Source organism: Parus major, chromosome 10, assembly GCF_001522545.3.
Source record: "Parus major isolate Abel chromosome 10, Parus_major1.1, whole genome shotgun sequence".
Lineage (NCBI taxonomy): Eukaryota > Metazoa > Chordata > Aves > Passeriformes > Paridae > Parus > Parus major.
The window spans coordinates 3,611,366-3,626,309 of NC_031779.1; the positions used below are offsets into that span (position 1 = coordinate 3,611,366).

The 14,944-nt window shown below is 39.4% G+C and overlaps 1 protein-coding gene across 1 annotated transcript in view; it reads left to right on the top strand.

Annotated features, from left to right (window-relative positions):
- The window catches only part of CA12 (carbonic anhydrase 12), a 27,588-nt gene continuing 12,644 nt past the window's right edge, over positions 1–14,944 (top strand). Inside the window, exons 1-7 of the mRNA XM_015638524.3 lie at positions 1–390; positions 3,141–3,161; positions 9,214–9,393; positions 11,905–12,047; positions 12,548–12,643; positions 14,227–14,290; positions 14,730–14,887. Coding sequence (XP_015494010.1) covers positions 300–390; positions 3,141–3,161; positions 9,214–9,393; positions 11,905–12,047; positions 12,548–12,643; positions 14,227–14,290; positions 14,730–14,887 — 753 coding nt within the window. The 5' untranslated portion in view covers positions 1–299. The remainder of the gene's footprint in view (positions 391–3,140; positions 3,162–9,213; positions 9,394–11,904; positions 12,048–12,547; positions 12,644–14,226; positions 14,291–14,729; positions 14,888–14,944) is intronic.

A 14,944-nucleotide genomic window follows, 5' to 3' on the forward strand; every position in this document is an offset into this window, starting at 1 on the left:
TCCCTCTGTAAGTGCTGGAGTCTGCCCCGTGAGGACCTCACTAAAACTGAAGTAATGAAGAATATGATCAGTTTTCTGAGGGTGTTGTGACATAGAGGCAGGTCTGATTACATCATTTGTTTTGGGTTGAGTCTCAGGAGCTTTATAAAAAGCTAGGAGAGAGAAAAGGGGAGAGGAGGGCAATAACTCATTAGCAGAATCTCTGTATATTCTGCTATTTGCCACATGTCTACAAGGGAATTTCTTCAGAGTGCAAAGAAGTCTGTGAACTGCTGGAATATTATAAGTCTTTCCTTGAGATGTCAGCCAAGAGCTTCAGTATAGTCACAGTGGCTACTGTGCTTATTTTCTTCCTAAAGCTACAGCTCTCAAGGCAAGCGCCGTTGAATGGTAAAGTCTTACAGCTTTCTATTTTATTGTCTCCTGTAGATTAGGGCAGCTATTTATGCATAAAAATTGCATCTTTTCATTATTGCTATTCAATATCATTCTCAAAGTTTTATATTGTTGCAGTCTGCTGTTGTTTGGAGTTAGTATCCTTGTTTCAATTTCTCAGAACAGGTATTCTGACATATACAGGGAAATTTGTCCTCTGATTTAGTTGGCATTACAGACTTGCATGCTCAGTATGCTTTGCTTTGTGATCGTTTTATTTCTCATGAAATGAAGCAGAGACTTGCCCTTTCAGAGTTTCTGGAAGCATCACACCTTTCCCTCTGCCTGTTTATTTTTAAACCAGAGAGAAAAAAGCAATCCCTGTAAAGCACCCCATACACTAGAGGTCATTCTCTTATATTGAAACAAGACTAATTTCAGGAGGTTGGCACTCCTCACTCTCTTTTTAGGAGTCAGTGTTCATCTATTCCAGCTGATTATAATAAATTTTCATTTTTTCAAACTGATTATAATCTACCTGGCAGGTATATTCATGGGACAAAAATCCAGGAGGTTCAAACATAATCCAGAGCTGTTGGTTCATGCAGAGCTCTGACAGAGATTCTGGAGAAATTCTGGAGAGCGTGCCTGTCTCAGGAACCTGCAACCAAGAAATGGCAAGAGCAAGAGTATCTGCATGTCTCAGACATCTTTCTGATTATCACACCTACAACCATTCACACTTTCCCAGCTCTCAAGTGACACTGAAAATGTAATTTTTCTCTGTCTTTTGATCAGTCAAATGCAGGTACAGTGGCTCTAGCAGCCTCCTCTGCCATGCATGGGCATGTACCTCTGTCACTCATCAATACACATCCCAACATGAACAAAGAGCCAGGAGAGTGTTCACAGACACAGAGCCATTGAATGTTCACCTCTAGATTTGACACTGTCTAACAGTGTGCCTGACTCTCATTCCATTTTCAGGCAGAATAAAAGCAACCTTGTTCAGGGTTTGAGGCTGGCAGCTCTCTGTGTTCATTCACACAAAATCAAGAAGGTTCTGCCATCTGGTCATTGATTCATCTCCTAATCCAAGATGAAATGAGCATAAATGTGCCTCAGCACTACCTACAGCAGTTCTATGGTCATGCTCACTATAAAGTCATAATAGCAGTGAACTGCAGGTCATCAAAATGCTCACAGGTTAAGGAATGCTTCACTTGGCAAAAGACTTGAAGCTTTCATTTGTGTCAAGTGGCATATCTGACTAAAATATTGTAAATGCTTAAAAGTGATTGTTTTAAGGTGGCTGTAGATTATAAAAATCAGTTTTGATACCTCATACACATTTTAATGGTCAATAAGAGCATGAACACAGTAGCTATTGTAGTTAAGCCAGTATTTCTTCAAACCCTGCTCAAATGAGGGTATTTCTAAAACCTACTGCAAGTCATTTTTATCTTTATGTAAATTTTGTCTATGGAATGACCAAAGGACACAAGCAACCCCCTAAAAACCCAGTAAGAGACAATCCCCTACAGAGAGAAGGCAAGAAGAGAATGAGGTTTCTCATCTGAAGTCTAAAATATGAATTCTTCTATGAGAGGAACCTGAGGACTTGAGCCAACATGATTACACAGACCTTGTTTTGAAAATTTCAGTGTAAAAGAGAAAGGCACCTGGGTCCTAACAAACTGAAAGCAGAGAGTTTCATGTTCCCAGCACATATCAATACAAAAGAGCTAAGTGCAATTGATTTTCACATCCTTAAAAACTCATCCCAAACATTTTAACATAATATTCTTAGGGAAGAGCTGCATGTGTGCCCACAATCAGAGCACAAGAAATGCTGTCAAGAAGCATGTACTGAGCAGATATGTGCATGTAATGATAAATATTTGCCTGCATGCATACAGACACACTCACAGGCACAGGCACCGAGTGTTTGCAAGATTTGTATTTCAGGACTGTTCTCTAAGCAGAAATAAAATTAAATTTGCAGAGAGTAAAGATCAGGATTTGCCTGATAACCCTAACTCTTCAGGTCTGCCAACATAAATACCTCTAATTATGCAGCAAGCTGAGTGCTTTTAAGTAGGTTTCAGGACCAGGAAAAAAATTATTAAAAAGAGCATTTAATAAATTCAGACATTTCCAAATACATGCAGAGATACTGTCCCAAGTTTAGTTCCTTATGCAATGGATGAGTATTCATCATTTGAACACTCACTCCCCCTCCCTGGGATTCTCTGAGTTAAATGGGTTCATGTGTCATATTCCCTTTTTTTAAAGTCCATTCATTTCTGTCCATCACTTCTCAGTCTAGCAATCCACTGATATTTGTCAAACTCCTCAAGAAGGCATAGGGGGGATTGTTGTAGTTACATTCCACTTATATTCCTTAGCTTCCTAACAAGAGAAAAATCCTAGGGGTGTACCTACAGACAAAGTCAGTGGATATTCCAATAAAAAAAAAGTACTGACAACAGTCCTGCCCCAAGATTTAAGTGACCACAAGAAATTCACCCTGATGTGCAGGATCACAGGGATAATTATAATTACAATATGAGTGAGAAAGGTTCATAAATTGTCAAAAAGTTTGAAAGTGTTTATGTTTTGCTGTTTTGCTCAACAGCTGAGACTAGAAAGATAGACAAAAATATTGCAACATTCATTACATAGGTTTAAGTAGCAATTTGTTTCTTTACAGAGTAAGACCAATTTCAAATACTCACAGTAATATTTTCTTTGTCTTTAAACAGGGTCCAAATGGTCTTATATTGGTAAGTACTAATTCATACCTACAAAGTTATGGCTGCCTTTAAAGACAACCTGCCAAATGTATTCTGGTATTTACTGGGACCACAATCCTTACCCAGGTTTGAATCTGATCAATTTTCTTGAAATCTGTTATTCATCCATCAGGTTTCATATCAAGTGATTGAGGATCAGTTACTGAGTTCTAAATTTCCTTGTGGAATGGCAGGAATTTCAGCAGACTAAAGCTGGCCCTACAGCTGAACAAGGTCCCTGAAGCCCTCTGTTTCCTCAGCAGCCGAAGGCCAGCAGCACATTCCAGCCTAATTCTGCAAAGAATATTCTCTCCCTACCCACATGAGTCCTCTTTTTCAAGTAGAATCAGAGTTCAGTAAGTCACCTGTATTCTGTTACTGGAGGCTCAAGTCCTTGAACTTTGCAGTGACAAAGCAGAATACATCATCTTTAGGAAAGCAGTGTTCACTTGTAGCTAATCTTTTTAGTCCTCTACTAACAAAGAAGGACCTGGTGGCTGCTCAGGAAAAGGATTATCTAACATTTTTCTTCAACTCATTAAATCCTCTACCCAGGTATTTCCTCATTCAGAGTAGCATTTTACATGCCTAATACCCACACAGAAGTAGGCAGTATGGAGACTCTCATAAAAAAATGCTTGTTCTTAAGCTTTTGGTGCTGCTCCAAGACAACACAAGGAAACTCAGAGACTGAACTTGCAGCTAGGAACCCTTTGGCTGTGCTCCAGTTTACCTGACTCACTTCACATAAGCAGAACCTGTCAGCTGCACATCTATCTGCCAGTGTCTATGCACAGACCTCACATTCCCAGCTGGGAAACAGCCTGACACAGCTTTAACAAAAGTCTGGGCTTTCCACTCTGACAGCAGCCATCAGATAAATCTAACCCTGCTGGTTAGTAAAGAAAACAAGACTTTTTTTACTAACATGAAAATGAAAGTTTTGTTCTTCTTCCCAGGGTAATCCTTGTTTAAATTAGTTACTTCTCCCTTCCTAGGAATTTGGGTACTAGTGTTGATTTCAAAGCATGTTATTCTCAGTGTCCAACTTCACCAATTTCTGTTAAGCTCTTCCATACTGCAGTCTGATTTCTACATTCTAAATGTATGGAGGATTGGGAGAAGGTTCACAAAATAGATTATCTTTTTCCTTCAACTACTGATTGCAAAATAAAAATAAATCTAGAAGAACATATAAAAGCAATTATATAAAAGCAACTTCATAAAAGTGAAGTGGCAAGTGAACTTGTACAGAATAGTACAGAAAAGCAGAGGTAGGGCAAAGAGAAAAAGAGCTATTAGAGAGACTGTGCTAAGCCAGGAAAGAGCTCCTCCATACTCTACCACTGGTCCTAGTTCCTTATGGCATCCTAAATATTCCACTGTATCTCTGCCCTTAAAACACCTTGCAGTGCCTCTCACTGAAATTAAGTCAATGGAATGGAAAGGAAATCAAGCCATTATAACCACAGCACAAACTGGTATCAAGATGAGGGTCAAGATACAAGATTAAGGGTGGAGGAGAAATCTGAGTGCTCATTGTCAGAGATTTCTATTTGTTAAGTATTTTACACATTTTACAATATGTAAAACTGAACATTGATGCAGTGTTAGTACCTCAGGCCATAGTGACAAAGCAAGATGATGCCACCTGTGACCAGGCCTTATCTATTCAGCATAGGCTTTCCAAAGAAATGGGAGTTTGCCTTGCCTATAATGGAAACTACTGCATTAGATATATCAAATATAAAGACTAAACTTCTGCTTTGTTTACTTCTTCCTTAGCCAAACTGATGCAATGCTATTTGTTCTCCCTGTTTTCACTACCCTTGTACATAGCCAAAGAAAAATTGCCTGGAGGAAACACCAGAGAGTAGTGAGGCCTCCACCCTTGGTGACACAGGCTTGATTTGTGTTCTCTGAGGGGAAGCTCCATCTTCTGTAAGATGGACAAAGTAGATTGAGTCTACCATAAGGAAAGTGTTTTCAGTTAAAGAACTCAAAGAGTGGTTGCAGTGCCCCACAGCTCAGGACAACGTGTGCAGGCAGCTTTTGCCAATGCTGCTCTGTGGCTGTGAAGTGCAGGCTGAAGTCTTCTGTGCCAGAAAAAAAAATGGTAGAAGAGGATGTTAGGCTTCAATTCTTTGGATTCTGGCTCTGTTTCTGGAGCTTAAGTGGGCTGGACTGAAATCATAGAACCAGAATCATCCCTTCAGAGTGGACAAGCAGCTACAATGGAGAAAACTAGCTTTGTAGACAAGTTTAAGGTAATAAGTGCTAATAGAATTATTAACATGTTATAGCAGTAATAGTGCCAAGAGAATTATCAATGTACTTTAGCATGTGAAGAGACAAGTCCATGATGCAATGCAGACACAAGAACTGTTGGTAACAGATATCAGGCTAATTTTACTTAAAAACTCTTTTATTCTGCTGGTGCTGAATACTCCAGTTCAGTGAGGTGTTGAGAAGCTGTGCTAAGACCTTTCCACTTCCCCTTCAGAAATGCCAGCTTTAGTGAACACACTAGAACACACCCCAAATTTCTCATACAGCACTTGAATGAAGTAACAGTGACAGCTACAGCTCCTGGCAATTCCTCTATCTCACAAGCTCCCCTCTGGACACATGTGTGGAAAATACACACATATTGGCTCTGTGTATACAGAATGATATTTCTGAGCCCTGGGAAAAAAGGAAACCACATGGTCATGTCACCATGGCAGGGAGCCTGTACTCTCAGCCTTCACCACCAGCTAGCCCTAGGTGAATGGCAGCTTTACAGCTTCCAGCTGGCTGAAAACAGGGCAAAATGCTCTGCCTGGCTGCAAAAATCCCACAGGCATTCCCTGTGTTACTGACCCAATGCATTTTGCTACATTACTTTACTTCAGATCAAGAGAACTTGAACAGACTGTGAGAAGCTGGAGCAACACAAATATTAATTTGCCATCAGAACAAAAGTCTGTTGGTACCACTGGTGTCTCAGAGGGCTGTTTTCTCTTTATTTAAAATGGGCCAATGTGTACATCCTGGGAGCAGACACCACTGTTCATGAAGGAACATCTGTCCTGCAATGCCTGGAAGCAGCAGTGCTGTGGGGCTGCATTTGGAAAGCACAAAACTGTCAAAAGAGATGGTATGATGGACACATGCAGCCTTGGTCCTGAGGGTGTTTTGCTCAGCTCACTGGGCAGACAATTCAGAGAATTATTTCTGCTTTATTTACAGACATCTTTTATGAAATAGCCGTGAGGACACCCTCAGGCTCAGGGCTATTTTCAGTGTGGTAAGGGAACGTGGTCCTGCAAATTTGTATCAAGCAAAGCAGTCCACAAGCTGGATTTGGGCAGCCTGAGTTTGCAATCCCTGGGGCAGGGAGTGCTCTTGGCAGCACTGGGAGCAGTGGCAGCAGGAAAGGTCCTACTTCCACTGACCCCTGCAGCTCTCTACCTTAACATGCTCACTCCAGCAGCTGAATTATAGTGTTGAAGTGGTAGAACAGGCCCACAGCACAAGTGCTCTGCTGACACAGTCCTGCTGGGATCCTCATAGCACCAAACACTTCTGCAGTGCCCAGGTCACAAATGTGTCACACAAAAAGGAAATTAACTTTGGAGGTAATTCTGCAGTACTTCTTATGTTAATATCTTTCGGGACTTGTAGCACAGGCCAATCTTACATGCACATGCTGTTCTTTATTCAGTAGTGATCAGACAAAGCCTTTGTAAACGCTGTGTGATTTCCACTGAATTTATCTGAGTGTACTGGCACAGGAAAAAGAAAATCTGATTCACAATCAATCATTAATTTTCAGCAGACCTAGCTGAGAAATGCCTTTCAGCTGTGTGGTTTATCTGCCTTGGAAATCTCAGTTTCACATGCAAAACTAAGCTGCAGTGAGCTCAGGTCTTTGAGACAGGAGTTTTAAGAAGCTTAAATTAGAAAAACTACATGACAAAAGACAGAATTTCTATAAAAACTGGGTTTGTACCAAAAAAGAGGTCTTGTTTGGTTTTGTTGGGATTTTTTAATTGAGCAGGAATGAGAAACAAGCAAAATATTCTGTAGCTTAAAGGCCTGTGAGAGGAGATGCAGATTTATGTCAAGAAAAGGATAACTGCTGGTAAAGGTACATAAAGACTGTGATAACTGCATCATTTTATAGAAAAACAAAAGTTTTCCTTCTGAACAGGTGATGTAGGTGTGAAATTCCCATATTCTGTTGACAACTCTTCCAGACATTCAGGCATTCAAACACAGTACTGAAAAAATGATTGGTACTTCATGACTCCCTGGCTGGGACTAGACTTCTCTTCTATTTTATACATCAATCACATATTTAATTATCAAATTTCCATAGCTATGATATGTAACATATCAAAATCTTCTTACAAACTCACTACCTTATCAAACCTTTTAAAATTACTGAAGTCTCACAATTTTCTGACATTGCTGCAGTTTTAGCTCCTTGTAAAGTGTTAAATTTTAGTGTCATTGTCTTGCATGGCAAATTTGAACAAAAGAAACTGTAATTTCTTGGTATATCCTAATCCATATTTTCCTTGGAGATATTCTTCAGTATGTATTCCATAGTATGGAATTTATGCTCTTCTGGTTGTATTTGTTATTTGCCAAAAATAGATGGAGGAGAGGCTTCGATAATGTCAGCATAACATTTATTAACTTTTGAAAATAATTTCAGCAACTTTAAGGTAGTATCACAAAGATGTAAGAAAGAAATTGATGTGATTGTGAGTGAACTGGAGTCAAAAATTAAAATTACAGCAACAACAAGGCCTGTTTATACTGAAAAGCACTGATAGAGTCTGAGTAATCACACTGCAAACAATGCCACCTGCTAACCTGCTCTCTTGAATAATCTTAAACAGCTTTACCAAGGATGTTAGTCTGTCCTTAAGCACCAGAACTGATTTTATTGTTTCTGTCACATGCACTATGTTTAAGTCAGATTCACTCCCACTATCCATTTACTTGGCAATTGTAAATAAATTTACTTGTCTTTATGTAAATAAAGCGAACTACTAATAGTATCCTCCTGCCTGTTAATTTCCTTCAGAAAATATCTGAACTTGCTTTGTCACTGATGACCTGATCCTCAAAGAAGCCACTGGGAATATCATAGTTTTGGAAAAGAAACTTTCTAATCAAAGACTCAAGGGACTTGATCTATGTAGTTTATGAGAAGTGAGATACTATATCCTCTATATTATAAGTACTTCAGTGAAGAACAAAAGCATGAGATCAGCAGGCACATGGTGAAAAGCAAGCTGCCAAGGACAGTAATTATCCATTGGGCACTAATGAAGTATCTTTTATCTGCATGCTAAAGGAGGAGTAGATGTCTGTTCTCTTCTGAAAGAAATGGCCTCACAGAAGTAGAAATCGATCCAGGGAGGCCTGGTGTCCTCTGATACACCATCAGGCTGGGTGATCCCTAAGGATGTTCCTGCCTTGGAAAGAATCAAGATAAATGTTCAGAAGCAAGGAGAAACACAAGTTGCAAGTGCCTCCTCTGGCATTTAAATCCAAACCATCTCATCTTGCAGTTGTTTGCAAACAGCTGCTATCTGTTAATGTGTAATTAAATCAAAGGCACAATTAAAATTCTCTTGATATTATGTATTCTTTGCAGATCTTACCTCGGGCAAAAGGCTGTGATGAAGAAAAGTTTCACCAGAGTTTGAGCAAATGATTGTAGGTCAGATTACCATAACACCTTTTATTTTTTGCAAGTTAGCTTTTCACTGTGGGTTATGCAGTCCTGTTAGATACTGCCAGACAGTTTGTACAGTCAGGAAAAGTCTGATATAATCAGATCTGTCTGTAGGTCACAACACACTCAGAAAAATGATTGTATCCTTCATTACCTCTATTTTAATGAGGTTCTTGTTTTTAAAAAATTGTCTTAAAAATTCCAAAAAGGCTTTTTTTCCAAATTTTGTGTGAAGGCTGACAAGAGAATTTCTATGTTAATTGCACAGTAAAGGTTTGACAAATGTGTCTCTGTTAATTCACACAGGTCCTGATGGAGAGAAGGCCTGGCCAAAGAAATACCCATTTTGTGGAGGAGTGTTCCAATCACCAATTAATTTCCACAGAGATATTCTCCAGTATGATTCTAATCTCTTGCCTTTAGAATTCATAGGCTATAATGTGCCCTCCACTGACCAGTTTACATTGATCAATAATGGCCATTCAGGTAAGGGAACTCACAGATGCTAAAAGGAATGCTAAAAGAAATGCTAAAAGAAAGAATTGCATGAACTCAGTGGTTTTTACTTCATGGGTGGACTACTTTGATTATTAGATGAAATTAAGCTACTAATCAGATGAGAAAGCCTTCAAATCAGCATACCTACATCTACAGAACAGACTAGAGAAACCTGGGAATGTACTAAGTGCAAATGAATTCCCTGTAAGTCAAATTTTAAATAAAGAAATTTAAAATAAACTCTAGGCATATCAGAATTAATGCCCAATGTTTTCTTATTACTTTAGTAATGGAAACAGACTTTGTGATTCTGTTAAAAAGAGATTAACTGATAATGTATGAGCTATGGGTCTATTCCATTCATCAAAGCAGCTCAAGTGAGTTATGTGGGGGTGTGGGAAAACAAATGTAGGAGCACCATTCTGTTCTTTTGACTTGAGACAGAAATCTATGTCGTGTAAGGTAAGATAGACAGGGATAGGTAGTGATAGGTAAGAAGGCAGAAAAATAATTAGATATAGTATACAAACAGGCTCTCCCAACAGTAGCACTAAATCAGTGTCAGTACAGTAGGTAAAGGCAGAGGTGATACTGTTTCATAAAGGTCTCCTATAACGACACAATACAATACCTGTGAGTCAGCCCCACCAGTTTTTATTCCTTCCTCAGACACCTGAAGACATAGAAATAAGAACAGTTATAAAACCCTCCTTCTTTGTATCTTCCTTTATTGCATAAGTATCAGAATAATCTGCATTATTAAATGGCATCTGCTCTCACATGCTTGGTTATGAGTTGACCAACATGCAAAAATCTCTTTTTTATCATTCCTTCAGTGAGGCTGACCTGCTCAATTGAACATCATAAGCCTATTCTTCAGTAAGGGCCAGCCTCTTATGACAGATCTGTGGTTTTTCTTTTGATCAGTTTCTCCTTTAAAACCAGGTTGCTTTAGATTAGGAATGGCTGGAACATCCTTTCCTTCTGAGCCTTCTTTTCCTAAAAGTCCTTCTTGGTCCTGAGTGAAAGACTGGAGTGCCACAGTTGAATGCACTGGGCTGATATGACAGGCAATAGGCAGAGAAGGAAATAGTGTCATTGTATACTTGAAGGGTGCCAGAGTGCAGAAGGAGCCAAAAGAACAGCACTGAGAGCCTGTCCCTCTCAAAACAGTCACACAGGTAAAAGCAATTTCCTTAGACAACCTAAGTCACTACCACTGTCATACCTCACCCCTAAAATACAAAGTTTGATTACTTCCTAAAGAAAGCCGAGACAAAAATATAACCCCCTCAAGAAAATGGGAATTCATTTTCAAGGTCAGTGCCCTCCTAGAAAGCAGTAGAGATAGATGCATCCTACTCTAGAAACCTCACTTAGACACAAATTAATTTACCTCTGAGTAACAAAAAATTAGCCTCTGTTGGACTGATCATTATGCTGCTACCTTCTCTTTCAGCCATAGGAAACCTGTAGGATTCTTAATATTGTGCTGTCAGGTCATTCCTATATATAATTGATGTTCTTCACCAGCCAGCTCATCCAGACACAATTACCTACTTCAGCTAGACTGAAAACAGTAGAGCTCAAAAAAACCCTTCTTAGTGGAAGCCTAAAAATACATAAGGTCACAACTGTTATTTCACTATGGTTTTGAGCCTTGTTTCCCCTGAAAAACATGTCCAGGACAGTCCAGAAACAAACTGTATCCACTCTGGAAAATAATAGGGAAAAATTGCTAAGAAATAGATCTGTTCTTGTCATATGCCATTGCTTTATGAAATACCAAATGCTCCAAATGAACAACTGGGAAGTTTCTGCTGGGATGAGAATTACTACTGGAATTTCTGCACCAAAAAAACCCCAACAAGCCCCACCAGAGTGCTTTAGTGAGCAGAAGAGAGGGTCATGCCTACAAAAGTCTCCCTCCTGCACATCAAGAGAGGAAATGCTCATTCTTAAGGCCTGGGATGGCCTTGCTGCTCAACATCAGTGTTCTGGGTTTTGGGAGCAGCAAGAAAAGGGGGTGTTTATTTGGTTTTGTCATGTGCTCCTAAAAAAAAGGTGAAGAAGCAGCAGAATTCAATATAACAGGAGATATAAATTACCATGAGAAATATTAATTTATTAAGCTATTTTCAACCATTATAAGGGGACTGAAAGAAGGTACATGAGCCTAAATTTTGTTTTAACATATCAATGTCTGAGATAAATTCACATTCTTCAGGGAGAAGAAAGATTTCCATTAGCAACAATAGTCATATTTAATTAATGTATTTAGGAGAATAGAAATGGGTATGTTCTAAATTCTGATCTACCAAGAAAGGCTTAAAGAGAACAGAAGTGTTTATCTCCTACCACAGACTGAGATGGATTTGAGTTAAGAATCTGCTTTTTTCATGCTCCATATATAATACACTTAGACACAGTATTTTTATTTACCCTGTCATTGAGAGCTGTGGTATCATTTGTTCCTCTCTGGTTTTGGTCTGCTTGCAGTGAAAATGTTTCTGTCACCTGCTATGTCCATCAGAAACCTCCCATATGAGTACACTGCATCTCAACTTCACCTGCACTGGGGAAACCAAAGCCACTCCAAAGGCTCTGAGCACACCATCAGTGGGAAGCATTTTGCAGCAGAGGTAAGGCAGGGCAGATCAGATCAGGGAAAGAAGCAAAGAAAGTTGGGGAGGTCCCATTGTTTCAAAGTGGTACCAATCAAATATTTGCCTCAAAAATATGAAAAAAATAAATTAGAATAATTTTCTTGCGTAACAGCACTTTACAAATCCATTTCTTCTCTAGTTATATTTAGCACTGGGGTTTCCATTCCAAATATTGGAGTGCTGGGTGTTATTTTTTCAGAAAAATTAGCTAGTACTTGAAGCTGAATTCATGAATCATGAAGTCATGAATCCTCTTTCCCCCTGCATTATGGGTGTGTGTGTGGGCTGTGTATAGCTCAGCTACAGCAGGGCTGAGAGTCCCAGGACATTCTGCCTTTCTCTAAAAAAGTCTTACCTCTGCACCAGAAATCACTGAAGGACCCTCCTGAGGTGGCTGCACAGTCCTTTTTAACTGTGAAACATAAATGTGAGCATGACCCAGAGGTTATTGTAACAAAATATCTCCTCCTTTGTAGCTCCATATTGTACATTACAACTCTGAGAAATACCCAGATATAGCAGCAGCAATGGACAAAGCAGATGGACTGGCTGTTTTGGCTGTTCTCCTTGAGGTAGGATGCAGGGTCTTTTATTTTTTCTGTTTGTTTAGAATATGCTTTCAATCATTCAGTTATGAGAGACCTTTAATGTACAAAATTACCTACATTATTCAACACTACAGTGGCTGAATAAAGGTTTTTCCTTTCCTCTTTCACCAAAAATAAAAGGGTCAGATTCTAGCAGCAAATGTTACAAAAAGAAGAACTCTGAGTACTTCCTCATGATTTTTATTAAATTAACTTCAGCTATGTTAAAGCCTATTTTTGTATTCATTTACAAACTAATATGGTAGTATTTATCAAACCAGGGGAAACAGTGAATTTCAAGCTCATTTACTCAAAGCTGCCTGCTGCAGCATGGAGCAGTTTGAACACAGCAGAGAGGCACAGACAGACACAACCCTGCCTTTGACCACTGCATGTAATTAGGATTTAACCACAGTCTTCTCCCTGCTAACTTCACAGATTCTTTGAACTACAGAAAATTAGTACATTCTGTGACATTTTAAGATGTCAGGACAGCTTTCCAATTTTTCTAAGTCCCACATATGAAGATAATAACAATCTTAAACAGAAAGAAAAAAATTAGTAGCTCACACATATATAATTCTTCTTTCTCTTGAAGATTAAAACTCCTCAATGACTGTAAAGATAATTTTAAAATGTGAGGATTTTCTGCAGCATTACAAACCAAAACCACAAGTTTCCACATTTCCATCAAAAAGTAAAATGTTCCAGTTAGCAAACACAACTCTCATTAATGTTACCCAAACTCACTCCCTAGCACCTCTAAGATTCTGACAGTAATTTTGTGTTAAATTTCAGTTCATTTGGAAGTTGTAGCTGTGAAAAGTGTCAGAGTATTGTATATTATGCTAGGGAATAATACTGGGATTCTGGTTATTTCTAAGCAATGGTGCTTGAAAATCAAATCAGTGAACAAAGGAGATTAGGTCTTGGAAATCCTTCCAGATAGCTGGTTAGAGTTAATGTAAGGACACTGTGTCTGGCTGTCAGAGGAATTGCTAAGAACCAGCTCTGAAGAATTCTTAAAAAAGGCATTGATTATTAGACCAAAAAGCTGCTGGTAGCAGTTGAAAAACATAGTCTTGTGTGATAGATGAGTTATAGCCTTAGCCAGAGAGTTGAGTTGTAGCCCTGTGGCCCTGGTCATTCTTTACCTTCCTGGACTGTGAGGAGCAGCAGACTAAAAATGTTTGTGGGTGGAAAAATGCAGCTTTGACCAGAAACTGGGAGATGATCTGAGAAGCCTGTCAGCTGAGAACTTCTGCCTGCAATGCTCTCAGAGGAAAGGGCTTCTCTTCATTTGCACAGCACTCTGAGCAGCCAAGGGTGATAGGGTCAGTGCACTGCAGTTGTAAAGGCAGCAATAAAACACAGCAGCTCTAATAGCCCTGGAGCAGGAATATTATCATGGCTCTGAGGACATAGGGAATGTTTTCAGTTATAATATACTTATGCCATTCTAGTACATGAATATCTGGACAGTGGCACTTGTCTTAGGACAGGCAAGAAGCACAGACTCATATTCAGATTGGTGACTTGCACAGTTGTTGATAATGTGATCATTGCAGATTGGACCCTTCAACCCATCCTATGAGAAGATCTTCAGGCACTTCCAGAATGTGAAATACAAGGGTGAGTGGCTAAATCACATTGAGAATGGCTGGGAGTATCACATGTCACCCTCAGAAGGGTTGAACTGGCTGAAGAAAGAGTCCAGAGATCCCAGGCAAATCTGTCACAAGCTGTGAAAGGCTTCCAAATGCAGTGCACTCCTGGCAAGAGCATATGGCTAGCACGTCCCATGTGATTCTGACTGGGCCTTATTTCTTCCATAGGGTGTTTTTTAGTTCATATGGCCAAAGTTTATCTTAGAGAACTCTCATTTGGTGTCCCAGACAGGATTTGTACATAAGAAACTTAAAAAGCTGTAGTCTTATTAAACTGGGATCATCTCTGCTAAAATATATTTTTCTTATCCGAGAGGTATGACACTGAAAATATCCTACTTACCAAAAACACTACACTCCCTGTGTAGCCATGACCCAATATTTAACATGAACCCCTTTTTTAGATCAGAAGGTTCTGGTCCCTGGTTTCAATATTCAAGAGCTGCTTCCTGACAGACTGGATGAGTACTATCGCTACGAGGGCTCCCTGACAACTCCTCCCTGCTACCCCAGTGTTCTCTGGACAGTTTTCCGATACCCCGCTAAAATTTCTCAAGAGCAGGCAAGTTCCAACAGAACACATTTCCCTGACTGGTTCTGCTAAAGAACAGCAAATACA